The 26,415-nt window shown below is 36.4% G+C and overlaps 1 protein-coding gene across 1 annotated transcript in view; it reads left to right on the forward strand.

The window, feature by feature from the left end:
* XRCC5 (X-ray repair cross complementing 5) overlaps positions 1-26,415 on the forward strand; it is a 43,980-nt gene that overhangs the window by 12,685 nt on the left and 4,880 nt on the right. Inside the window, exons 10-19 of the mRNA XM_042877983.1 lie at positions 2,608-2,670; positions 3,907-4,044; positions 5,436-5,526; positions 6,790-6,923; positions 8,903-9,096; positions 12,890-12,980; positions 14,379-14,448; positions 21,799-21,908; positions 22,468-22,564; positions 24,519-24,586. Coding sequence (XP_042733917.1) covers positions 2,608-2,670; positions 3,907-4,044; positions 5,436-5,526; positions 6,790-6,923; positions 8,903-9,096; positions 12,890-12,980; positions 14,379-14,448; positions 21,799-21,908; positions 22,468-22,564; positions 24,519-24,586 — 1,056 coding nt within the window. The remainder of the gene's footprint in view (positions 1-2,607; positions 2,671-3,906; positions 4,045-5,435; positions 5,527-6,789; positions 6,924-8,902; positions 9,097-12,889; positions 12,981-14,378; positions 14,449-21,798; positions 21,909-22,467; positions 22,565-24,518; positions 24,587-26,415) is intronic.

A 26,415-nucleotide genomic window follows, 5' to 3' on the forward strand; every position in this document is an offset into this window, starting at 1 on the left:
TTAACAAACCCTTCTGGAGATGTGATACATGACAAGAATGCACAGGAGTGCATGCCATTAATTCTTAGAAGCTGCCTTTGCTCTTTCTTTTCCAGGATATTTCACAGGGTGACTGAAACTTTACTCCATCTCAGAGTTCACAGCACCCAGTCCTTTTCACACTCAGTGCTGAAGTGGGACCATAGGGGAGCTCTATCTTCTCTTCTGGAAGTTTTTAGCCCTTTTGCTCCTTTTTGAAAAGTCTCAATGCCTGTACAAAATAGAACCCTTGATAAAAGGCTGAGCCATCATTAGCTTTACCAAGAAGGAAAGGTGCTGATGAAAAAGAGGAAGTTTCTGCAGAAGCTGTCTCCCTTTTGTATGCAACGAAACATTTCTGTCCAGTTGGCACAGAAGACCCTGTGTACTACTAGAGATATTGTTAGACTATTGTGGTGTGATCGTCTAAAGCATGTTGACTGAAAAAGCAGAAAGTTACATTGGTGAATTAAAATGAGATTCCAGCCTAAATAAGACCTGTAACCTGGCTGTTCCTTAAGGATGTTCAGATTGCAAAATTGCTTAAAAAAAGCCCAGCACAATAACTTATGCACTGAAAGTGATTGTTTAAGGAAAAGCACTGTGCTTGAGCTTATACACCTTAAATTGGCTGGGGAGATGTTGGGAGCTGCTAAATGCAGTACCAAAAACTGGATCTGACATGCTGAAACCTTCTGTTCAGGCAACAAGTTTCACAAGAGAATTTTTTTTTTTTTTTTTTTTTTGTATCTTTCTCTGGTCTTAATAGTTTACTGCTGAATCTTACTGTCTTCGTTATTTTCTGTAAGATGTATTGTACCATGTGCAGCATTTTCTTAGCTGGTAACTGGCCTCCTGTTTCAACTTGAAATCTCTTTTATTGAAAAGAGAAACTGACTTGAAAGCAGCTGGGAAGTGTCGTGCTCCTGTAAGTGAGCAGTCCTTTTCTTGTAAGCTGCTATTTTTCCTCTGTTGGTCAAATAGTGCAGTAATACTTCCAAACTGCCTCCATATAATTTATTGCAGGAATAATTTTTTGTTTTTTTATCACATAAACATGCCCTGGGGAATTAAGAACCTTTTGTATTTTTCAATGCAGAAAACGTGTACTGCTTTTGAAATTTTTTACAATGGATTTCATGACAAACAGGAATGGAATTACATATTAAATAATGTATGCTCTGGCCCTGTAACTAGAATTGAGAGTATTTAAGCACATTAGTAGTTGGATATAGCTTATCAGATTAGAATTATTTAGGGGAGTTGTAGGATTAAAATTATATTGTACAGATAATGTACAATATATATATATATTGTACAGGAGGTTTTCAATTACAAGTAGAATTTTCAAGACATTTGCTTTTCTTGTGTTTTGGCTCCTGAATTTTATTGTTTGAAGTCGCGCTACCAACACAATTCAAATGCATATTTTATTTAAATTTAATTTTATTTAAAAATAATAATTAAAAAAAAAAACCAACCCTATGAAGAAAAGATAACTAGAGAAACGGGAACAGCTCTAAATTCATAATTAAGAAGGAATAGATCCACCTCTTATTTTCTTAGTTATTCACGTCCCTCAGCAAAAAAAAAGATCAGAGGCCGTTTAAACTTTGATTTTTAATTTATAAGCAATGCTGTGTAAAACAAAAAATAATACTTGAAAATATTACAAAGGACCCATTTCTTTGGCAAACAAAAGCTACAGTGATGCACACTTCAGATATTTATATGAAACATACAAATGCCTGAGCCTTTTAGGATAGAAGGGCAAAGAATAATTGAAGGCAGAGTAAATGAGTTCAGCAATTGTGCTGTAATACGTTAAACGGATCTGCTGTGGTGCAAGTTGTCATTGACTTCAACAGCATTATGCTAATTTGCTAAATGATGAAACTCCGTGTAGTTTGGAGGTAATATAATTTGGTGGGATTTTCTTTAACAAGGACAGGTCATTTTCATTAGTGTAATATGTGTGCTTTGACAACTGTTCACTATTGCAGTGTTTCTCTGGGTGTGTCTCAGCCTCTGCAGCTCTGGTTATTGGAGCAATGCCCACTAATGACACTTCTTTTTTTCAGTCAGCCATGTTCATGAGCAGCATACAATCTGCTAACAGAAGTTCTGCTTTGCCAGTGCAGCTGTAAATACTACACAGTGCTCTTAAACTAGCTTTATTAGTTAAGGGTGTGACTTTCTTCTGTTCCCTTTTCATTTATTTTTGCTAGCTAGAATAGATGTAGCATAGTACCTGTTAGGTTTAGGTGTTTTGTTAACTACTGTGGCTTTCCACACTGACTTATTACTGGATGTTTTCCACACACAATAGCTACAAGTAACGTAGCCTCTTATTCCTGCCAACTGATAGGAAGGATATGGGAATATTTTGCAGAATATGACTGAATATCCACACTGAGTGAAGAATGGAAATATGGAACATACACAAAGCCTTAACCTCAATGCACAGTGGTTAGGTTCTTTGGCTTCTCACTTGAGTAATGTTTTGGTTGTTCAGTAGTTTACTTGGTCTGAGTACATTAATAACATTTGTTTTACATCGAGCTAATCTCTGACAATTTCATTCTGTAGATCCAGAGGCACTGTTACATGGGCAACCAGGTTCTCAAGGTCTTTGCAGCGAAAGACGATGAGGTGAGATGAACTCAAATTTAATACTGAAAGTGATTTCAAAGAATCATTAAGGCTGGGAAAAACATCTTAAGATCAGCTAGTTCAACCGTCCTCCTACTACTAATGTTGCCCAATAGATCGTGTCTCTTCAGTACTGTGTCTACATGTTTCTCAAATGCCTCCAGGGACAGTGAATCAACCACCTCCCTGGGCAGCCCATTCCAGTGCCTGACTAATCTTTCAGGAAATTAGTTTTTCCTGATATCCAACCTGAACCTGTCCTGGTGCAGCTTGAGGCCATTCCCTCTTGTCCTGCCACTAGTTACTTGGGAGAAGAGGCCAACCCCCACCTCCTTTCAGGTAGTTGTATAGGGCAGCAGGGTCTCTCCTAAGCCTCCTCTTTTCCAGGCTAAATAATCCCAGTACCCTCAGCTACTCCTCATAAAGCCTGTGCTTCAGACATCTCATCAGCTTTGCTGTCCTCTTCCAGGTATGCTCTAGGGCCTCAATGTCTTTCTCTTAGTGAGGGGCCCAAAACTGAGCATAGTACTGAAGATGCTGCCTCACCAGAGCAGAGTACAGGGGAATGATCACCTCCCTGCTTTTGATGACTGTGCTGTTTCTAATCAAGCCAGAATGCCATTGGCCTTCATGGCCAGTTTGCCCTGGAATAGCAAAGAAAGCAGTGGTGCTTGAAATTGTTCCTTCTTTCTGCACTGATAAAACAGAAGCATTCTTAATACAACTTATAGTCTTGTACCATTGTCCACTGAAATGAAAAGTAGTTTGAACCTCAAATGAATACCCTGTCTCATGAATAATGAGAAACCTGTAAATATTGTTTGTGCAGGGGCATGGTGGCTAAGTTCACTTTCACACAGACCATTCTACTGTTTAGACCAGACTTCCAAATTATTTTAAACATGAGAAGTAACAGCATCACTGTAGGACTTTGATGTATTTGATTAAGGGTCTGACTTTTCTCTATTTATCTCATAATGTTTCTGGGAACTTTTCATGGGTAGTGTGAACGGTGGTACATCTGAGTCTAAAGCTGATGCTCAGCTTTGAGTGGATCCACTCTCATGATAGGATTTGAACTTTGTTTCTTAGTTTTTAAAATTGTCATGTTTAAAAAAAAATAAAAAATAAAAAAAAATGTTGTGAACATGAAGTTGTAGTTGAAAATGCTGCTGAATTCACTGTGGAAAGCATCTTTCAGCAGACTAATGAGAACTTGTATGATTTTTTTTCCAGAATGCAGCAGTTGCTTTTTCTGCCCTTGTTCAAGCATTGGATGAGCTGAATGTAGTAGCTATAGTGCGTTATGCTTACGATAGAAGATGTAACCCACAAATTGGTGTAGCTTTTCCATGCATTAAGGATGCGTATGAGGTAACTTTTCACCTTTACCTTTTTTTAGGGAGATTCTTTAGAGATGCTTTAACAATACCAATTAATAAATGATTATAATTGAACCGTGTGAATTTGCAGTGTTGTATGATACCAGAAGAAGCTACTATTGTTTTTATGGCGTAGTATCAAGTCTTAGGACAAGGAGGTGACAAATAGCTTTAAGTAAATGTCTTAAAAAAAAAAAAAAAAAAAAAAAAAAACAACAGAAAAGTAATAATACATATTTCTATTAGAGTTCTCTATATTAGAGATTTGAATAAAATTGATCTGTATTTTAATGATGATAATTTCATTTTGTTATTCTTGAAATCTGTATGTTGATATCTAGAAGAGGTGTAATCGGATATTTAGGCAAGTTACCACTATTCTCTTGCTGTGTTACTAACTACCTCTCAGAGTACTATTCAAAGTTGTACTAGATTCCTTCTTTGATTCTAAATGCTCATTTATTTCCAGGTTGCTTAGTAATGCAAATTTTTGGTGTATAGTTGGCACTTCAGGCATGTCCAGTTACTCCAGTGTCATTAGGATTCAAAGTCAACTGGGACTGAGGGGAGGAGCTAACAGCTCTTAAAGATGCTTCTTAAATTCAGGTTGAGAGTCAGGAAGACAATATTTACTTAAGACTATGAAATGATTTACTTAAGGACTATGAAAAAAGATAAAATTTCTGGTCATTTTTTTAATTAAAAAAAGTAAACATATCGTATTTGAAATATTTCTTTAAGTTTTGAAAGACCACAAACAACAGTTTCTTAGAATTTTTGCTACGTATGTTTCCACTGATCTTTCTTGAGAGACTACTGAAAGAGCTAAATATATTTAGCATGGCTGAGCAATGACTAAGGTGGGGGCGGACGTAAGTCTTCAGGCTTATGAAGGCTACAAACATAAAGGATGGAAAGGAGTTATTTAGGGTAGTATATACTGGAGGAGGTATTTGAATAAAGGGAAAATCAGCATGACAATGTCAGGGGGGAAAAAAACACTTCTTTGAAACACAGTGAGCTGTGATAAAACCTCCCAAAGCTTCAGTGTATGGGGTATTTAAACCTTGGCTGGATGGAACTCTTTGCAAGACAAAGGTGTTGGATGACCTTGGGGGCCTTTATTCAGCCTGTAGTAAGTTAAGAAGTGTTGCCATCATTGTATTCTGAAATAATTTTTTGTTTTTTACTGCTTAAAATGATGTTGCTCTATATGCATTTTACTAATTAATTTTTACGTATATAAGTAAAATTAAAAGATCTAATATCTGTGTTTTTATTGCCCAATGGATCACTTTGGGGTACCTCAGACTTTTTTTTTTTTTTTTTTAACTTTATGCTTAGTTTTTTCTTCTTGGATTTTTCTTCTGTTTTCTCTCTCAGTGTCTCTTCTATGTTCAACTACCGTACATGGAAGATGTAAGACAGTACATGTTTTCATCCTTGAAAAACAATAAGAAATGCTCTCCTACTGGTAAGATAATCCTTTCTTGGGAAACTGGACAAATGCTATAATACTCTTCTTTTAAGATATTCTGAAACACTAGAATACTTGGCTTTCTGATGAAATTGTATGCTTTGTCATTTTTTGACATAGGAAAGTACACAGCCACTGCAACAGCCCTTTTGAAATAAGTTCTGGTGTTGCCACTGTGAAATGTGAAACAAGCGTCTAAATTGCAGCAGTTCAGTTGCGGGCTGAGCAGACCTGAGGGGTTTGTGGACAGTCTTTCAAAGCTGTCTTGTTGAATGAATTCTGGCTCAGATTTTATCATTATTAGTCTCACAGGATTTTTCAGTGGCAGACATTTGAGAGTTAGTCCTCCATAAACCTAGATCTTGGAGCTTGTTTGTGAGACTAAATGGCCAGATCGTGCAGGGCCTGCAATATGTGATTGGTTAGCTAGGATTAGAATAGAGCAATCACTCCAAACAAGCTGGTCCTGTGGTCACTATCTGAGATGTATTTTCTATGTTCCAGTTTTTTTTTTTTTTTTTTTTTTTGAAGCATTTACTTGTGTCCAGATTCAAGGAAAAGCATCTTTGAAGAACTATACAGTATGCAGCCATGCAAAGCTTGACTCAATGTTCTGTGAATTTTCATAGCAGTGAGCATAAATGGATGCAGTTTAAAATCCACTCCCACTTCAATTTGTAGTGTGATCCATTGAATGGGCATCTGCACATCAGGGTTTTATGGCATGACTGGGTTTCTGAAACATTTTCTATTTACTTTTCTGTAACCAGCAGTTTTGATAACAGATCTTAAACCTGTCTTACCAGAGCAATAGTCGACTATTGTGCACTGAGTTAATTTGCAATCCTAACTTTTAAAATCTATATTACTTAGTTTAGTTTTTCAAATTTACTTTTCTCCTCATTTTCTAAGTGTCCTATAAACCTTCTGTTGCAAATGAAAACAACTTGAAAAAGAAAAATGGAAGCAGAAAGGCAGCAGTAATTGAGGTGTTCCAAAGGAAAGAATGAACTCAAAAGCCAACTGATCAAAACCCTATAAGTTTTATGTCTTTACATTGTAGTCCTTAAACAAAGCAGAGTTTTTATTACTGTCTGCCGCCCATATTCATTTGGGGCATTTCTTGTATGTGCAGTCTTCTGTGGCATTTAATGACTTGTCAAAATTTCACATTCTGAAGAGAATCTTCATCTGTAAATTGTTTCAAGAAATGCATCCATCTGCAAGTTAATCCTTCTTTGTATTTAATTGTTGCCTTAGTGGATCAGTTATCTGCGATTGACTCCTTGATTGATTCTATGAATTTGGTTTATGAAGATGATGATGGAGAAACTTTTGAGGACCTGTTTAAGCCAAGCAAAATCCCAAACCCTCATTTTCAAAGGTTATATCAGGTGAAGTCATAAGTTATATGACATCTTAAAAAACACTTTCTTAAATCTTTTTGTTTTTCTGTCTCTGTAATTCACATTAGAATGATTTGCGTGGTGGATAGTCCAATATAAAAGCTTTTGTATTTAAGTGTAGATTTCCATATTGTCATTGATATACATTTTATTCCTAAAATGTCTCATGTCCAGGAGAAAAAGGGGAATTACTCCTGTGCTCAGAAGTCCACAAAAGCATCAAAAATGCTCAGAGGTACCCAGAGCAGACAAGTTAAAACTGGATTGGGAATCTCAACACTGCACTGGGGAGATGATGACGCAGAAAAAAAAATCAGTCTTAATGTTTTGGGCAAAGAGAAATGCACTGAAAACTGAGAGGGCTTTAATTTTTCATTATCCATCTAATCAAATCTTGAGCAGAGTCACTTTTCTATTCATTATTTCATTGAGCAGTGATTCCAAAATAGATCAGAGGTAAATTGATCAGTAATAAATGACTAACATGGTTGATATTTGAAGTACTACGTTGGGTTGTCTGATTTAATACATTTTATGGGTAAGCAGAATAATTCACCCCACTTATTGTTTCAAGCTGTCTACATTTTGATTTAAATTCTTTTCATATCATTAAGATTTTCTTTGCATCTGTGAGGATGAGAAACTTAATTATGCCTTGGAATTCAAGTCTTCAAAGAAAAAAAACTTCAGGTTAAATTGATTCAACTTCATCTTGGTTTTACACCTCGATTCTGAGGGTATTGGCCATCTCAGGGTTCAGAAGTCACGTTCTACTCAGAAAAGCACCACAAAAGACAAGTGGTGGCTGTGGCTACAGGCTGCTCAGCTCTCGCAGCTACATACGTAGAGATTTCAGATGCAGAAGACTGTAGAAGACAGTCGCCCTAATGCTGTTTTAATATTGTCAAATCATCTCTGGGTTTTCTTGTTTTTGTTGTTGTTGTCTCACAAGAGCCATTATTGCAGCTTCCAGCAAGATTTTCACTCTTTCAAAATAATTATGCTTTAAATCATTGCAAGTGTTTCCAAATCAGTAGCCTTGTACCACTGCCTCTTTTTGAAAGTATGCTCTGATATGGATTGGAATCTTAATGGCAGCATGAAAGCACATCAGTATTGATGTGCAGCATATGGTCTGGATGTTCTTTAATGGCAGCTTTTTGGCATAAATAGAAGTTTGTTTTGCTTTTTAAATTAAGGTCGTGTTTGACAGCAAGGGAGCGAATCTCTCCTGTTGTCCTCGTTTACTGGGTACTTACCTTTGCACTTGCATCTAATACACCCAGTGCAGTGTACTTGGGAAGAAGATTCTCCTGTGTATTTCTATGCGTGCATTTGCATGTATTGGTATCTGTGTGTATGTGTGTTAGTTTTATATAGCTAGACACACAGGGGTGCCCAAGAGCCCTCTCTGTAGCTCCTGCCATCTGTTCCAACTTCATGTTCCTCTGTAAGGCCTCTTCATTCCATCACTCTTTTCAAAGCTGTTATGAAAACATACCTGTGTTCAGTGGCTCACCTGTGCATTTTCAACTTCTCTCTTGCTACTTGCTCTGGAGCAAGTGAAAGTTGCTCATTATACACATGAAGTTTTTTTGACCAAGAGGAAATATTTCTTTGAGGGACAAGAAACTGTGACAGTAACTTGAATGCAAGACTGAATTGTATGTCTTGCTGTCTAGTTTTTTGACCGTTTCTCTCATGTGACTTTTTCCTGAGATTTTCCTAATATTTTTTATAGCGCATATTACAGCATCAGTGTTCTCATTCAGTTTTATTATTTACATCTGATCACATGATTTTCAGTCCACAGTGAAATAAAATATTTCTCATCAATGTGAAGGTATTTTCTTTAATATGGAAGATAATGCATATGTATCATTTGATGTTAGGTATGTGCTATATGAGTGTATTCCATTAAAAGTATGTAACCTGAAAGGCTTCTTTCCTTAAAATGTTTCTTGCAGTGTTTGCAGCATAAGGCTTTTCACCCCAATGAGCCATTGCCACCAATTGAACAACACCTTTTGGAAATGCTGGAGGTGCCCTGTGTGGTAAAAGAAAGGTGCAAGGCTCCACTTGAAAAAGTAAAGGCACTTTTCCCTCTAAAAGATGCTGGCAAGAAAAAAGAAAAGACTGCTCAAGATATCTTTAAAGATGAGTGAGTTGGAACTTTTTCTTAAAAACTTTTTTGCACTTTAATTCTCGCTGAATGCGGTAGCATTTTGTATATTGGGTTATAAACTGAAAAAATACTGATGCATGGAGAACACTGTGGTAACACAGCATGTCTGGGGTGTTCGAAGAGCACTGATGGTCTTATGGCTGTTGGACAAGACATAGTGGCATTCAGTCTGCATATCTATACTTGTCACAGAATCACAGAATTCATCAGGTTGGGAGAGATCTCAGGAGCTCTCTGGTTCTCAGTTGCTCAAGGCAGGGTCTTCTATGAGATCAAAGCAAGTATCTCAGGACTCCATCCAATCTTGTCTTACAAATCCAAGGATGAACACTGCATTAACTCTTGGGGCAGCCCTTTACAGTGCTTGATTGCATGGTGATCACAGTATTTGTCATACTGACATTTATAAAATAGTTCAAATAGGATTATCAGAGGGTTCAGTTCTGTACTTTAAACTATCTGTAAGATTAAGTATTACTAGCAGCACACTCTATTTTGCTGTTCTACAGTTTTCATTTTGAATACCAAATCAAAAGAAATAAAGCTTAATTATTATCTGCTGTGCAGTAAATGTGGATGTCTTAAAATATTCTGGACTCTTTCTGGAACATCTTAGCAGTTTTTAAGCTAAAATTCTTGGCTTTTGTTAGTGCATATACTGTGTTTACGTTATTTGTGCTGTAAGTACGAAAAATGCTGAATTGGTACTGCATTGGTACTATTTTCCCAGCCAAGTCTATTTTGTTCAAAATTAAATGTACTGAATGCCTACAACAGGCTGGTCCTCTGAGATGTTGGAGAGTTCTTGGCTCCTTTTTCAACCCTTCTGCCATTTTAGCTGAGTTGTTTCAGCTCAAGGAATAATGTTTCTGAGCCACTCTAAAGCCCTGCTAAGCGGAGTTGACGCGTATCCTTTGCTTTTGGTTGGGTAGAGCCTCTTAGCTTGTTACCATTGGGAAGATACGACCTCAGACTTCTTAGGCTGTTCTGGGATAGTGACCACACTTTTTATACAGGCTAGGAGACAGATTGCTTTTTCTTTTGTTCCCTGCTGTGTGTGCCTGTCTCGTCTGTGAATTCGTACTGATTACATTACCTTATCCTTGCTGTATGCACGTACTGTGTTCTGTTCGCATGTGTTTATAAGCATACATACATTTATGTATGTGTTTTTAAAAGTATAGAAACAGCTTTAAAACAAGGAAATAAAACAACATAAAACTTAGTCTCAAATAAGCTAGGAAGAAATTTGAACCAAAAGCTGTGGCATGTTGCTGAAAAATGTACTGCCCCAAAGGCTTCAATTTGACAAGCAGGAAGGAAAGCTGTTTTGGTTACAAACTGATTTGATTTAGAAGGAAGATGAAAGCAACTATAAAAAGAATTGAGTTAGAAACTGGTGTGGGCATATAAAATGATTTAGGAAAAAGAAAAGGATCTATAAGGTAAGCAGAAGGATAGAAATATCTGTGTCTGGGAATAGCTGACTGACACAATTGAATCATTTAATGAGAAAAAAATTTCACTACAACGTGGATAAGGAAGATGTTAAGCACCGCTAACATTCGACTTTTTAAAGCTCTCAGATCTAGACAGTTTGCACTGAAGAGGTTTTAAAAAGTTGGGTAGAAGTTCTCTTCACAGTTACTTTCTTTTCTGAAAAAGACTAGTGCTGATCAATCTCTTGCATTTGATGTCACCTATCGTGATATTGACTGGATGAATCTCTATTTACTTTTAAGGTGTGAACAGGACTACAGCAGCATAAATTTAGCCATGATATTTTAATAGAAGTTTTATCAATCAGCATTAATGTGTTTCACTTTTGCTTCCTACATTCTATGTAAAATGTATTTTTCTTTTTAGATTGACTTTGGACAGACAAAACCCAGTTTTGCATTATGTGAGAGGCATCTATCTGAAAGTAGAACCAGATATTTTAAATTAATCTTTCATTTTATTAATTATTCTCAGAGTTGTTGCACGTCTCACGTTTAAAAGAAAAATACTGCTAATCAGTGCATTATCAGTAACAGGTTTTAAATGTCAAATCCTTGGTTAGTGTAAATGGGTTTGGATTCATTAGTTACTGTTTTGCTTGATGATGGCTGTAGATTAGGACTTTGACACTTACATATTACCATTTACGTTTTCCTCCTATATCCAAACCCAAAGCATTTTGAAATGGTAAAAATATTGCAGGGGGAGAAGCATTTCAAGACATTGCAAGGGCTCACAAGGCAGTTTTTGAGGTCAAACCATCACGGTGCATACAAGAACTTGCGTTCACGTGGAAGTTCTGAACTCTCTAGTGTTAGATAAGGAGCAGTTTCTCTATTTTATGGAGAGGATATTGGCTGTCCAAAGCAATAAAGCAAGTTGTTTGAGGTCAGCCAGAAAGAGCAGAGCTGGGAATGAAGCAGGATGTCCTGCTGTCCTTGTGCTGAGGCATATCCAAAGTCATCACTTCACCTGGAGTGATAAGTAAGGTTATGATGGATGACAGGAGTTGCTGAGGAGATGGATTTTCGTTTCAGTAGTGACAAAATTAAGTAAAAGAACAGAGAAGACCACAGAAACAAAGTGGGATGGACACTGATTGCAAAGAAGGGAGGACTGTGCCACGGAAAGGAAGGCAGTATGAGTTCTTTCTATTAACTGGGCAATTCAGCAACATGCAATGCAAGTTTTAAGGTCAGTTGTAACCTTGAAGAATGCAAAATGGGGCCCAGTCCTTGATCTGTTTTTTGTCCCAAATTTTCTATTTCTTTTTTTCATTGCTGTATTGGAATTTTTCAGAACAACTTTGTTTAGTTTTGGGATTCCTTGAAGGCATATACTGCAGTGTAGATCACTGAGTACCTTTCAGTCACTCTTACGTTAAAATTGATTCTTCTGTATCAGTAGCCCATCATGTTAAAGAGCACAAGACACAGTGTCTGATTGCTTTTCTCTTTTGTGATTATCAGGATTCATTCTGTTGCCAAGACATAATCTAAAATCCTGTGAGTTTGGCATTTAAGTTCCTGGTTTGAATGTGCCTTGTACGCTACCTGTGAGGGCAAAGGTAGAAAGTTAATAGCCTGAAACCACAAATAATAGTTTAAAAATATCCTAATCTTTTGAAAGCATTTTTAGTGTAGCTTAAGGTTGTTCTAGGAGAATTCTTACTTAGATGGGGTTTGTCTAGCAGGTTTGACTGTTCTAAGTGCAGTTATGTAAAGCCCTTTGTGTGCTGATGGAGAGTGAAGGAACTTCTCATAAGGGCAGGTAGTGACAGGGCGAGGGGAAATGGTTTTAAACTGGAAGAGGGTAGAGTTACACTATGTATTAGGAAGAAACTTTTTACTGTGAGGTTGCTGTGAGACACTGGAACAGGTTGCCCCTGCTTAAATGTTAAACATGAATTTGCAAAGAAAACTTAAAAGCAGCTTGGTAAGAATACCAAATATCATGTAATACGTGATTTATTGACTTACGTTATGCAGTAAATAGCAAAGTTAACTCAATATATAGGTTTCAAATAAAATAACTGGAAAAAGCCTGTATTCTGAAATGTGCAAAAGAGGTGCATGAATAACATGAATGATTTCTGTTTCTACTGTCTTCTTTGTGAAGACGATGAAAAATGAAGTGTTGTTTACTGTTAGTTTGAGAGCAGTTTAATAATGAAGATTTTCTCCGGTCTTCTGTGTAGTTTTTGTTAATTTAGTGAAGAGTTTACTTTGATTTAGTGTTTGCTCATTTTTGTCCTCTTCATTTGCTGCAGTGAAGATGGACCCAGTGCTAAGAGAAGAAAAACTGAAGATGAAGAAGATAGCTTTAGCATCATGAAACTTGCTGAAGGCAATGTCACCTCTGTAAGTAAAGTTTTAAAACTTTTTATCGAAAGGGAACATCAATTTTTCTGAGTGTATTGCAGTCAGCAAACAGGATTTCTGATAAAGCATGGAATTCTAGCTGAAATAGATATGACTGAAATTTTTCTGCTTGTAGACTCTGCTAAATATTGTAAAGCAAATTTTCTCTGCCTTAAGATCAATATTAGCATGGATTTCCATCAACCTGGGATATTTTGAGGCAAAATTCTCCCACAAAGCTTAGAACTATACAGGCAAGCCTGTGGATCTGAAGAAAGCAGGATCACAGAGCTGGGGTTCAGTATTGGAGTTTTATTCTTTCATATATTCTGCCATGTAAAAGCTCCCTTCGTGTACTTAATCAGAGGTCTTGCTTGATTTTAGAGATTGCTCGCTTCATTGGCTGGGATACTAAAATAATGCATTTATCTTCATCTTAATGTTAAGCTAGGTTTCTACTTTAATTCCAAGTGTCATGTAAGTGGATATGTAAAAACTATATCATAACTTTATTAGATTTTTATTTCATAGGATAAGTGATTTAACATTAATGAAGATAACTTCTTGTTTTCAAATGTGCTGCCCTCTTAAGTTCATTTTTGTAAGGAACGGTTGAGTTTTAAGAAAGGTGTGGAGCTGAGACCGATGTTCTGTACTCCTAATAATCAGTTTCTGCTATTAGCTGAAAAATGGCACTGCCTGATTTAAAAGAAACACTGGGAGACCAAGTAAGTTTACTGAAAGAGTTACGTTGGCAGCAAAACATAAACATTGGAAATAAAATTAGAAAAGTTTCAGTTTCTGAAAGGAAACAGTAAACACTGTGAATTTTCATTCTAAGGTTGTTGGATCCACTTTTCAGTAAACTTTGATATCTGACCTGGTTTTATTTCTGTTGTAAGGTTTCTGCACTTGTATGCAAATGTAGAACTTCATCTTTAAGATGCCAGACTGCTCCAGAAGGAGTGAATGAACTGAGTATGAGCTTTTAATTTTGAGCTTCTTATTGGCTTTGGCAAGTCAATGATTCTGTATCCTCATGCCTGGGAGCTCCCATTCCTCATTAAGTGTCTGTCAAGATTTGTGAGAGGTCTGTGCTGCAGAAGGTCTCAAAGCTGAACTAGCAGATAGCTTGAACTATACTTCTGACCTTTAAACCCCAGAGAATATAGTTGGTTTATAAGATTGCAGTGTAGTAAATTCATCTTGCACTTGCCATGACTAACCTTTGCTAGGACTACTCTACATTAACACGCTATAAAATTCAAGTTTTCAGCATCTACATGTGAAGAAGTGTACCAATTCTGTTTCCATATTAAAATAAATAGATTTCTGTTGCCTCCCAGGAAGAAAGAACTGGGTTTTGGCAGACAATTGTCATTTTTGTATCTTTTGTAGGTTGGCAGCGTTAACCCAGCAGAAGACTTCCGAATTCTGGTGAGGCAGAAAAATGCTGACTTCAAAGATGGTAAGTGACCTTTATTCATCTTAATTATATTTACCAGCGTCTTCAGGGCTCAGTGGATGTGATCTATTTTCCTAAATACAAGTTTCTTGTGTGTTGTGAGATGCATTACAGTAGTATACTGACTAGTTTCTGATGTTACAAAGCAAAGATGGGTGGCTTGTCTCAGACACCCTGGTTTGTGTAGGATGGCACTAGACAGTGACACTGAGGTATGAGTAGCAGCTTCTGCATTTTCTAACAGAAGATCTCTTGGCACTGGCTACCGTTTTCAAGCTGTTTATCAGCTTCTTGTCCAGCTGTAGGTGATCTTTCTAGCTTGAAGTAGAGGCTTGTTGGATGGGCTCTGTATGAGAAACCTGTCTTCTGTTGCATACTTAGTTTGTCTTATGAAGAAATAGTAATTGAATGCCTGAAATCTGAATGTTTATAAGGAAAGATAATTTCTTACTGCTCCTTGTGAGCAGAAGAAAGTATGGGTAAATTTAGTGAAGTTGGATTGTAATAACCAGCAAGCACCTCAAAAGGTGTGAGCATGTTCTGAGTGTGCTGAATTTATCACTCAGCACAAAAAAAGACAAGGTTTTGATAGAGAGGCAAGGAAGAAAATGCACAGCATAGGTCGGCTACTGTCTCATTGGTTTGGTATGCTCTAAGTATTAAAATGCCAAGCAGTTATTGTATATGTAATGTACACAGGCATCTTAAAAAGGTTGCATAAGATGAACAGGGTCCTACATCCTCTGGAATGGTGATTTGAAGGTTGTGGCAAAATAAGCTTTACCTACCTGGTAGCCATTAATGTAGTGTGGGTTTTTGCTTTCCCAAAGGAACATTTTCAAGTGTTTTTCGTGAGAAATGCTGGCTATTCTGGCTGTTTAAGCTTTTGGGCATGATTTTAGGAGTGCATTAGGTAGTGTATTGATTTCTGATAGTCTACTGAAGCCTACATGGCTATTTCTCTTCAGAATGTCTAGAAATATAGGACAGCTAGCCAGTTACTTATGTGGATTTTGTATTAGATACATAACAAGTTCTTTTTATTGAAAAATTGTTGAATTGTGTTCTCGAGTCTCAGATATATTAAGATGCAGTAAAAAACATTGTACAAGATACTAGAATGCTGAAACTGTGGAACGATTGACTACTTTGTTATGGTAATTAGTTTTATCATGTAGGAAGGCTTTAAAGCAGAAATAAGTATAGTGTTTACCCTTGAAGATCATTTAAGTGAAGAGTGCTTAAATACATCCACTTGTTAGCTGTTGTAGAGATAACTGCAGTACATGCCAGAATGGCTTCTGAAACTTTGAACAATCTGCTTTTGTGTATGATCTGCTCTGTAATTATAAGGTGTAACTAGACAGTGTAGTGCAATCACCCATGTAAAGGAATGAGAGAAGCCATTCTAAATCAAAACATGCTCTGCATATTATTTTTCCCTTTTGCATAGTCATTTTTCTGCTTTTGAGTCTTGTAGGTAGTTCAATACATAAAACATTGCAGGCACGTTTAAAACCATTCAGTAATTGTGAGGGTTTTTCTTAAAAATAGTTTTATATCGCATTTAATGAGAGTTTTTTTTTTATCCCTGCTAGAACATGTAAAATGTCTTTGCAGGAAAGGATAATCTGTGGTGTTGTAGTAGTTTATTGGAAAAAATTAGTAACATTCTATGTGTCAGAATGCAGACAGGAGAACTACTAGGCTGTATCCCGTCTTTCTCCTTTCTGATATAAAAAGATGAAGTGTAGAATTCCAAACTGAACAGAGCCTACATTCTCACTTGGAAAAAAGGTAGCAATTCCTTCCTCCTTCAGCTGTTTGCTTGGAGGTGGGTTAGGGTTGTTGTAGCAAGAGGAAGAGCTGTTGAAGAGTGACAGTTTATAATTAAGCTGTGAGTTACTACACACACCCTTTCCAGTCCACAGCAAGTCTCTTAGCAAAGTAAGAGTTATCTGAAGTATGGCAAGAGGGATAAAGTAAATAATAAGAATGAACTGTAGCAGGTCCTGATGGTACATTAATCAACAGAGGTGAAAGTATTAATGCATCTAGCAGTGGTGACTGGGATTTTTGCTGTTCGTAGGAGCTTGTGTGCAGCTTAGAATCACAAAATCATAGGATGGCTTGGGTGGGAAGAGACCTCAAAAACCAACCAGTTCCAACCCCTGCCATGGGCAGGGATGCCACCTACCTGATTGGGTTTCCCAGGGCCTTGAGCACCTGCAGTGTTTGTCTGCATACTAAGTTCCACAGCAGACAGAGCTGATGATGTATTTGCTCCTATGGAGAACTGACTTGCTAATATGTAAATACATTCTATTAAAAAAAAAATCCCAGTGTTTCAGATTGGCAAGGGTGTTAGGGGTATGTTTTCTGAGACTGGCAGCTCAAACCCTGGAATAGTAATTGACTTCATTTTTAATTGACATCTGTGCATTTTATTACAGTAAGGATGTACTTATGGTTCACGTTATCAGTGGTGTGTGAAGGTGCCAACTTGCAGATTGCTTATTGTTCTTATAACTAATATTATGTTTCCTCTCCAGACACGTTTACTTTCTTGTTTGCATTCACTGCTGCAGAGATGTCAGTTTATGCAGGTCTTGTTTTGAACAGGTTACAAGTGCACAGTCATCACAAAGAGCAGTCTTCTCATAACAGCTTCTGACATTTTTGTCAATGAATGCAAATAAAATAGATTAGTTACCCTAAGTAGAATCTAATCTTTATTCCCAAGGCTATACAGTGAGCTTCTTCAGTGCTGTGGCTGCAGAGAAGGCTCAAATACAGTGGCTGTTTGCCATCTTCTTATGCCAGAGGAGTAGCCACACAACCACCATTACATCATGTGCAACTGTTTATGGATTTCCATTCATGTCTGTGTTTCCAGGGAGTAGATAATGTCCAATTTAGAGTATAGAACTTGCATGCAATTCTGTGTAAGGCGGGAATGCTTAATGGAAGGTGGTTAAATAAATAAATAAAAATAATAGTAAAAAAAAAAAAAATACTGTGTGTACATATATATATATATATATATAAAAATTTTTATATATATTTATTATATATTATTATATTATATAATAATATATATATATATATAAATTTTTTTTTTTACTTTTCTGTGGAAGTTGTTTGCCAGATTTCATTGCATCCTGCAGGACTCTTGTCTGAGAACATGGTGTCTGAAGTCCTGTAGTTGAAATAAGCTTTTTTAAACTTTTACTGATTGTCTGTGAAGAAATAAGTCTGAAATGATAGCTGTACAGTTTGTGGGCATTACAAACTGCGTTGAACTCCCAGTTTTTATGCTTATGTTTGTCAATATCTTTACTCCTAGGCATTTCTGCAAGAATAAGGTTAAGTGAGTCAATAATTGCATATGTAGATTTCAGTAAACTTTCTGCCTTGCTTCAGGTGACTCACTTTTACCATGGCATGTAGATCACATGAGTAAAATGTCTAACAAGACTGTTTTGCAGTGGATGCTTCATGTGCATAAAAGAATTGTGTATGACAGATATGCAATGAAAATGTACTATTTGTGACAAAATGGGTATTTAATTGCCAGATTTTCTCAGAAATGTGTAGTTATCTAGTGAGATATGTATATAATTTTTTTTTAATATAGTATTTATTTTCACTTTTTATAGGCACATATCTTTGCTGCTTGCCTGTGTTTTTATCTTAGTGGATATCTTTGAGTATATTGGAAAGTATTGCTACTCTTGCTTCGTAGGGCAAATGCGATGACAGGTTTGGTGAAAATGATTCAATCATTAGAATAATATTTGCAAACCAAATAACTGAATGTAAAAAACTTACTTTGAAGTTTTCTGTGTCTCTTCTTCACAGAAAGGATAAAGCCAGACTCTTTTGAAGAGCACAGTGATTGGGTCAGACACAACAAACAGAATTCTGAATTAGATATTATGGGGAAAAAAAATCAGTGATGGTAGTTAAACATAGGAAGAGTGGCCCAGAGAATTTGGAAACTTTCTGTATTTGGAACTTCTTAATACTGAAGTGCTTAGAGCACTAAGCCACCTGGTTCTCCATGATTCTGATTTGAATGGGATTTGAACCAGAATACTTTCAGACATCTAGTCTTAAATGGTTCTGAGTCATGCCACTGTTAATGGCCATTTGGAGAGAGCATTTCAAAACTGAGCAGCACCGCATAGCACACCAGAGTAGTTTAGTGATTCTTGATAAAATTTTTACTTCCTTTATCAAGTCAAGAAATCCTTAAAAATAGGGCAGTGTTTAGAATCTGCTCCTCCTTGTCAGTTACGATGAGATCATCCTTGCAGAACAACAATTTGAAATCCATTGGCAGGTAGTTGAACTGATTTGTCTGTGACTCTTGCTTTAAGCACCGTCCATTAATACAACTCATTATTACTGTCATTGGATAAGTCAAAAGATTGCTAATAATAGGATTCATTTGTGCATAGAAGGGGCTGTATTTTTAATATTTTTTTAGGAAAAAAAATTATGTACAAGGAATTGAACTCAGACTATGAGACAATCTCGACTATTATTAAACTGTCATCTGTTTGGCATAGTAATCAAGATCAAGGACTGAACTGAACAAGCAGGAAAATATAACTACAATTCTGTACTGTAACTATTCAGAGATAACAAGTGAATATAATTGTTCATGACACATTTCACATGAAGTGGCAGCACTGATGAGGGTATTTTAGAGTAGGACAAGTACCTCAGTGCCAGTGGGGTAGGATCTTCTATTGAAACATTTTTACTTGTAGTTCTCCAGTCCATAATTGCTCTATTTGTTGCACAGTCAATCAGATACAGTAGGAGGAAACAGACGATCAGCATTTCTTGGGATGATCTGTGGAATGAGATGTTGATTAGGAGTGTTGGAATTCTCAGCATGGGCCAAATACGGAAATTCATTAGTTCATTTCCTTAGATGTAGGAGGGAGATGTAGAGGGCTGTGAGAGGAGAAGGTGACTATTACATGGTGGTGTTCTGAATAGACTATCAGCTCACATCACTAGGACCTGCTCTTCAGGACGTCAGATGTGACTGGAGCTACTATATGAGCTGTGTCTTCTTGCAGAACGTGTGTTTTTGCAAACCGGGACAGATCTACTTTTTGCAGCACTCAAAATCAAATATTCACATTCATGACAAGGCAGATGATGGATAGGAAAGAAAGAAAGAAAAAATTCTCTGCTCCTCCTTGTCAGTTGCAAAAAGATCATTCTTGCAGAACAGCAGTTTAAAATCCATTGGCAGGTAGTTGAACTGATTTGTCTGTGACTCTTGCTTTAAGCTCTGCCCATTAATACAACTCATTATCACTGCCACTGGATAAGTCAAAAGATTGCAAAGACCTACAAAGGTGTATGAAGTCCACTTTCTGTGGATTATACTTCCAGTTAAAATCCTTTTTTGCTGTCTCTGGTATTGTCTGTGTTTTGATTAGACTATCAAATTACTTCAGGGGACCAAAGGCATTTTATCCATTTTAGATTCATCAATCATTGATGTGTCACTTAATGGAGATTCAATGGACAGACTTAATTTTAGCCAAGCTATTACAAGACATGAAAAGAATCTTGACTTCATATACTGTTGCTTGTTTTCTGTATAATTGTAGTATTTTCTTGCCTGTTAAAACAGTATGAAGCTTTATTTGTTTCAGATTTGGAAACAAATTTCAGAAAGAGTGAATTTGCAGTCATTAGCAAGAAAAAATGTTTTGATGCCTGCTAGGGCAATCAAGTAGAAAAGGCTTTTCTTTAATAATAATAATAATAATAATAATAAAAGCAAAATAAATACAGTACGTGATAATTCCAAGCCATGTGGTAGAGTCATTCTGACAATGAATACTTTTATTGCACCCTTGTACTGCCTGGGGTTTTAATTTAACACATCAATGAAAAGGCAGTATTTAAAGAAACAGAACAACAAAAAACAAAGAACCACAACAGAAACAAAACACCACCACCATTGAAAATACCAGCAGGACTTGCTTTTATTAATTCAACTCGTAAGAAGTTAGAACATTTAATGAGAAGATTGTTAACCGTGAAAAAAATGGACTGACTTAACTTGAGGAGCTTAAGTAGTGAGACCTCAATTCAGTTTGTCAGCTACCAGTAATATAAATTAGGAGTGAGCTGATCACCTCTGGGGCAGTGGCACTAGCATACTTCGTTGTGTGCTAGCTGCTGTTTCACAAGACTACTCTTCACCTCCTTTTGTTGAAACTCAGTGGAGTCTGATGCTGGTGGGAGAGTATCAAATACATCCTGTTTCATTCTGTTCAGATTAGTTCAGTTAAGCATCACAGAACGTAGGTATAACAACTAGTACTGGTGCTGTTTGTAGGCAGAATGGAAGTAGTATTTATATGATGTCTTCTGTGAGTGTGTGTTTATCCTTGTCTTTTCTGTTATTTCCTATCATTGCAGCAGATGATTTTCAGTGATGTTTCCACAGCTGAAATAGCTGCAAGGACATGTTTTCCCACGCTTGGGTGTCTGACAGAAAGCGAAATTGAGCTTTATTTAATTAATTTAATTGTGTAATTAAACACAAAGTAAAGGACTAAAATCCAAGATAATTTATATGGGTTTGTAGAGCACATCTTGATGTTCTCAGTTGTATTTGCAGTGCTTTATTGCTACCTACTTTTTAGGAGCTGTTCAGTATTGAGGATAAAGCTTTATGTTTCCCCTTCTTGTCAGCAAAAGTCTCATTGTTTGCCTCTGCTTTTTTTCTGTTAGGCAAAACCAGTTCATAGTATTTGTCTCCATGATCACAAGCAGCACTGACCTTGAAAAATCAAGCTACCCACTGCAGAGACAGTATCCACTGTAATGTCAATAACAAGGTGGTCTCTGAACTGCAATTACCCTACACCTATTGTTTTGACATTATTACACACCCACTGTGAATTTAACTGTGAATTTAATTGAAATATGCGTATATTTCAAAGGCTGTTTGTAGGCTGTCCTTTGTAGAGTTGTAGAATACCTCAGCTTTAAGTCCTCAATATTCTAGCTATATTTTTGATTTTAAAAAAAATTAGGCCAGTGCTTTCTTTTCATGGCTTCCAGGTTTAGACTTTGCCTTGGCCATGCTTGAGTGTCTACCTTGCACACCTAGCTCTTTCAAATAGGCTGAAGTAACTGACAGTAACTTACATACTCAGGTATCAAATTGAGTGATTTAAGGCAGTATGGGTATGATTAACTCTTTTGATGTTTGTCAAGGTGGAATAGAGAGACAGATCTAAAGGATTTTTTTTTTCCTTGAAAATATGGGTTCTTTGGTTTGCTTATTTATTTATCCTTGTCTTTCAGTGAGTCAGCAGCTGATAAACCGCATTGATCAGTTTCTGGAAAACAGAAGCTCACAGTACTACATGAAAGGGATCAATTGTATTAGAGTTTTCAGAGGGGAGGCTATGAAGGTAATTGTAATATGTGAACACTTCTAAACCGAAGACGTGATGGGCCTGGTCACTATATTAAAAACAGCAGTTCATTGCTTTAGGAGAAGTAGATTTAATAGTTGGTGGTTGGACTAGATGATCTTGCAGGTCGTTTCCAACCTTGTGATTCTGTGATTCTGTGATTTGAATCTCATATGGTTGGAAAGTTTAGAAATGTTCCCGTTTTGCTTTTCTTTATTGTTAATTAGATAAGAACATGCTTTTGAACTCAAAAATTCTGTGGTGTTACTTACTGTTGTTTTTATTCTTTTAAACATAAAAACACAAAGCTTGTGACTTGGTATTTATAAGAGGAAAAATAAGCTATTCTGCAGATTTCTTCAAGATAGTTGTAAGAAAGTGTCTAATTTTTTTTTTAATTCAGTTTTTGTGGTTCACCTTTCCTTAGAACTCTTGGCTTTAATACAGTCAAAACATATAATTACTTTCACGTTCACAATTTTAGATGACTTTATAAAGAATTAAGCTTGCAGCTACTTTAATATTTCCCTGTAATCATTGCTGTTATTTCTTTCAGCTATCCAAGGTGCATTGCTTTAATGATTTTCTGCAGGCCTTGAAGTCAAGGGTGGAAGATAAAGCCTTAACTGATTTCTGGGAGATTGTGGTACAAGGTATGATTCCATTTGACTTTTTATCCATTATGTGAGGTAAAAACCTTGCATTAGCAATGGAACGCTGAACAGCATTCTGATACAGATCATTCCTGCAGCCTACGTAAAATATTTAATAAAAAAAACAAATAAACAAAAAAAAAACACCAAAAACCTTTTCTTTCATACTGTGTAACTTCATTTTTTGCCCTTATAGTTTCAAACCAGTAATATTTAATAATGCCTTGCCAGGTCTTGTTGAAACTCTATATGAACTGTGTAAGAGGAGACAAATTAAATGTTACAGGATAAGGATAAAAAGGTACAATTTCAAATGAATTTTAAAATAAATGAAAAAACTCATGCAGCTTACAAGGATATTTCCAAATTAAGCTTCAGAAAAGGCATGGATAGCACTGAAATGTGTCACTGATCATTTTGTATTTAAGTATCCTGAAGAACAGAATATGTGGTACTATGACATCTACCTGTGATTAAACTGGGAGATGAAGGCAATGCAATTCCAGAAGAGCTTCGGATTTACGCAGGCAATAAATAGAGGAATGTTTTCACAAGTCTGAAACATAGTGGACTGTAAAAAAAAAAAACAAACACATTTTGCATCATACTCTTATTTTTAATTGGAAGCAGAACTAGGGAAATCTGTTAGGAACCCAGCTGTCTATTTTAAGGGTGCCTGCTATAGAATGCAGTGGTTCGTGCCTTTCAAAATGGAGGAGTCCATACTGTGTAATGACTGATTTACCCAAATGTTTAAAAATACAGGATGGGGATGTGTTTTAGTAGTCCAAAGCAGCAACATAAGACAACTCTGAAGAACTGTTATATAGTAGTACAGTAGGGGGAACTTCTCAGAAGATTTAAAAAAATAAAACAAAAAAACCCAGCAACAACCAAAAGAACTCTTTGGAAGTAGGAAACTTGGATCTTCCAAAGCCATGCTGGAATGCGGTTTTAATATTTTTAGTTGATTAAACCATAATTTTCAACAAACTGAACTGTTTCTGAAAAGAAAAAAATAAATGCAAACCAAGATGGTATTTTAATACAAAATTAATTATCTTCTGAGAAGATCATAAAATTATGGTGCTCTATGCGCCGTCTGAATAGGTTGACCCTACTGGGTAGCTGAAACTGCTTTTCACTTGCTGCTGCCAAACATAGAAGTCCTCTTTTCCCTGCTTCTTTTGATGTGATCTATGCCCTCTATTCTACCAAATGTAGCATTGGGTCTTGTCATGAGCAATCACCAAAAGATGAGGAATGCAAGTCAGTGTGTTGGTGATTCTTGGCACACGTTAAGGTACCATTAAAATTGTTCTGCTGCTGAAACCTTCCTGAGCCTACAGTTCCTTCCTCTCATACCCCTAAATTCTTTATTTAGGTGCAAGCTTTCATGTAGCCAAGCGGTGAGCTAGGCAGGGACAAGTAATTGAGAGCTAGTGGTTGGACTTTTATTTTAATTTCTTTTGGGGCCAGGAGAGGGGAGGAGTAGCACCACTGCATAGAGTGGTGGTGCAGATGCAAAAAGATACAGTCATCCTGTAAATGTAGAATCAACACTGGTAATCATACTGTAGAAACACAGCATCAGTATTTGTATGGTAAGAGTTAATATTTCTGAGGCTATTAAGGACTGAAGAACATGCTATGAATGACTAAAAGTGTAATGTCTTGTAGACTTTCAGCATTTCATCTGTGATTTCAGTATCTCATTAGTGTGATTGTCATAATATTAACAATTTCCTAAATGGAGACTTCCACAAGCTTATGAATATTCTCATTAATTTATTTTTAAATCATATTTGACTCACGCAAGTCACATTTTCCTTTGAGCAATTTTATTTATTTTTGGTGGTGATGATGATGATACAAGCCAAACTTGGAATTTGGTGTGTTTTTGGGAAGCCTTCTTATGATATTTTTCTTTTTTTTTTTTTTTTTTTTTTTTTAGACAGAATTTCTTTGATCACTAAAGATGAAGCAGAGGGAAGTTCTGTGACTAGTGAAGAAGCTGAAAAGGTATCATAGTTTTAATTAGCACTTATTTGTATAGATTCCTTGCTGTGGAACAGAAAATTGCTTATAATGTGTATAAATGAAATAGGATGTAAGAAATGATAGAGTTCTTTTGCCATAGAATTAATATTGCCCCAATCCAGAACAAAAATAATGCCCTAGTGTGTACTGCAGCAGTATATCTTAATTAGTCTTTAAGAAGTAGTATATTTGATGTAATTATCTGAAAATACCCCCTACAAAGAACAGGGATTTCAGGAACTCAGTTTAGCAGCAATAAATTATATATTCAAGACCTCATAAAAAGAACTCATTGAGTGATCTCATTGTTAACATGCCAGTTAAAAAACCAGCATGCCTTCTTTCACTAAAGGCTTTACTAACTAGCAATATAATGTTATCACTGCATATATAGTGAAAATTAGCTATCTCAGTGATTTCTACTTCATGCCAGTCTTGTGGAGTGATGGACACCATAGATAATGTTGATGATGTTATCAGTGATCATTTAACTGATTTTCAGACAGAAAAAATCAGAGCACTTGCATGTATTCTTTCTACAGAAATAAAGCACTATAATAAGTGTTCGGTGGGATGAATGAAGGATGTCATAGTTACAAAAGGAATTAATTATAAAGGGCAGAATGATGCCTTCAGGTTGAAAGAAGGCAGAATTCAGATTTCTTGTCAAAAATTGTATTTGTGCATAGTGGATAAGAAGGTAAGGGCAGCCTTGTGTCAGGCTGCTGAGCGCCATAACTTTAAGTAGGTTAGAAGAAAGGTCTTTGTATTACAGATCCCTCAAGGTAAACTTGTACCTGGAATCACTAAGTACTTTTCAGCAAAGCTGCTTCTCTGCAAGATGCCACATTGATTTTTGTTACTTCAGACCTGCGTGAGCAGTAACCAGAAGGATATTGAAGTGGGTTGTCTGTAGTTTAATTAATTTGTAGGTAAAAGTTGTCTTTTTGAAACTGCTTTTTTAATCTATAGCAATTTATCTCAAGGTAAAGAAGGCACAGAAGTGTCATGAAAACAAAAATATAAGAAATCTCCTAAGAATCCAAAAAAAAAAACAACTGATCTTCTGTACCCAGTACAAATGACAGGATGTTATTTTGTGAGCACAAAGGACCTACTGGTTGTTTCTCATCACCCATAAGTTTATAGAGCAGTCTTTTTTTCCCTAGCAGAGGTTTTAAAGAATATAAACTCTTGTTATAAATTCCAAATGCTATGAATTTGTTTGGAAACTTTGTAGGCCAAATCATTTCTTGGGAACTTCACTTTTTAGTCTGAAACTATTGTTGGCATTCAAAATGTGATAAGGCTGTGAATGAGTTTCTATTCCTTAAGGAAATCTCTATTAGCCATGAAGATCTTAGAGTTTACGTTTCTTTTAACTATGAGCTTGTGGCAGAGGAGGAACACTGTGCAAGGACGAAGCAGAAATTATGAAGAGTAGCAAGGAGTGGAGTTACAGAATAAGATGGAGCTGCAAAATGCTGGTAGACTGACTTAAGAGTGACTTATCTTTTTACCGTCAACCTGCAGTCAGCCAGGCTTTGCAGTAAGGGAAGAAGTTCTTTTGTGATTGATTGAAGGTCTTGAGACAGCTGTAACAAGGGGAATAACAAAGACTGTGTGGAGTCAGCTCTGGGCTGCTGAGAGCACAAGAGTTCTCTAATGTGACAGTTAACCTTGCATTTCAGGATAAATGAGTCGCAGCTCTCTGGTAACTAGGCTGTTGGCAGTCCCAGGCGCACACTAGATAACATTCTCCAGATCCAAATTTGTGGAGTTGCCACTGTCAAGGGTTTGCATGACTCTTT

Source organism: Lagopus leucura, unplaced genomic scaffold, assembly GCF_019238085.1.
Source record: "Lagopus leucura isolate 7727_CA_CO unplaced genomic scaffold, USGS_WTPT01 Super-Scaffold_100019, whole genome shotgun sequence".
NCBI classification, from domain to species: Eukaryota; Metazoa; Chordata; class Aves; order Galliformes; family Phasianidae; genus Lagopus; species Lagopus leucura.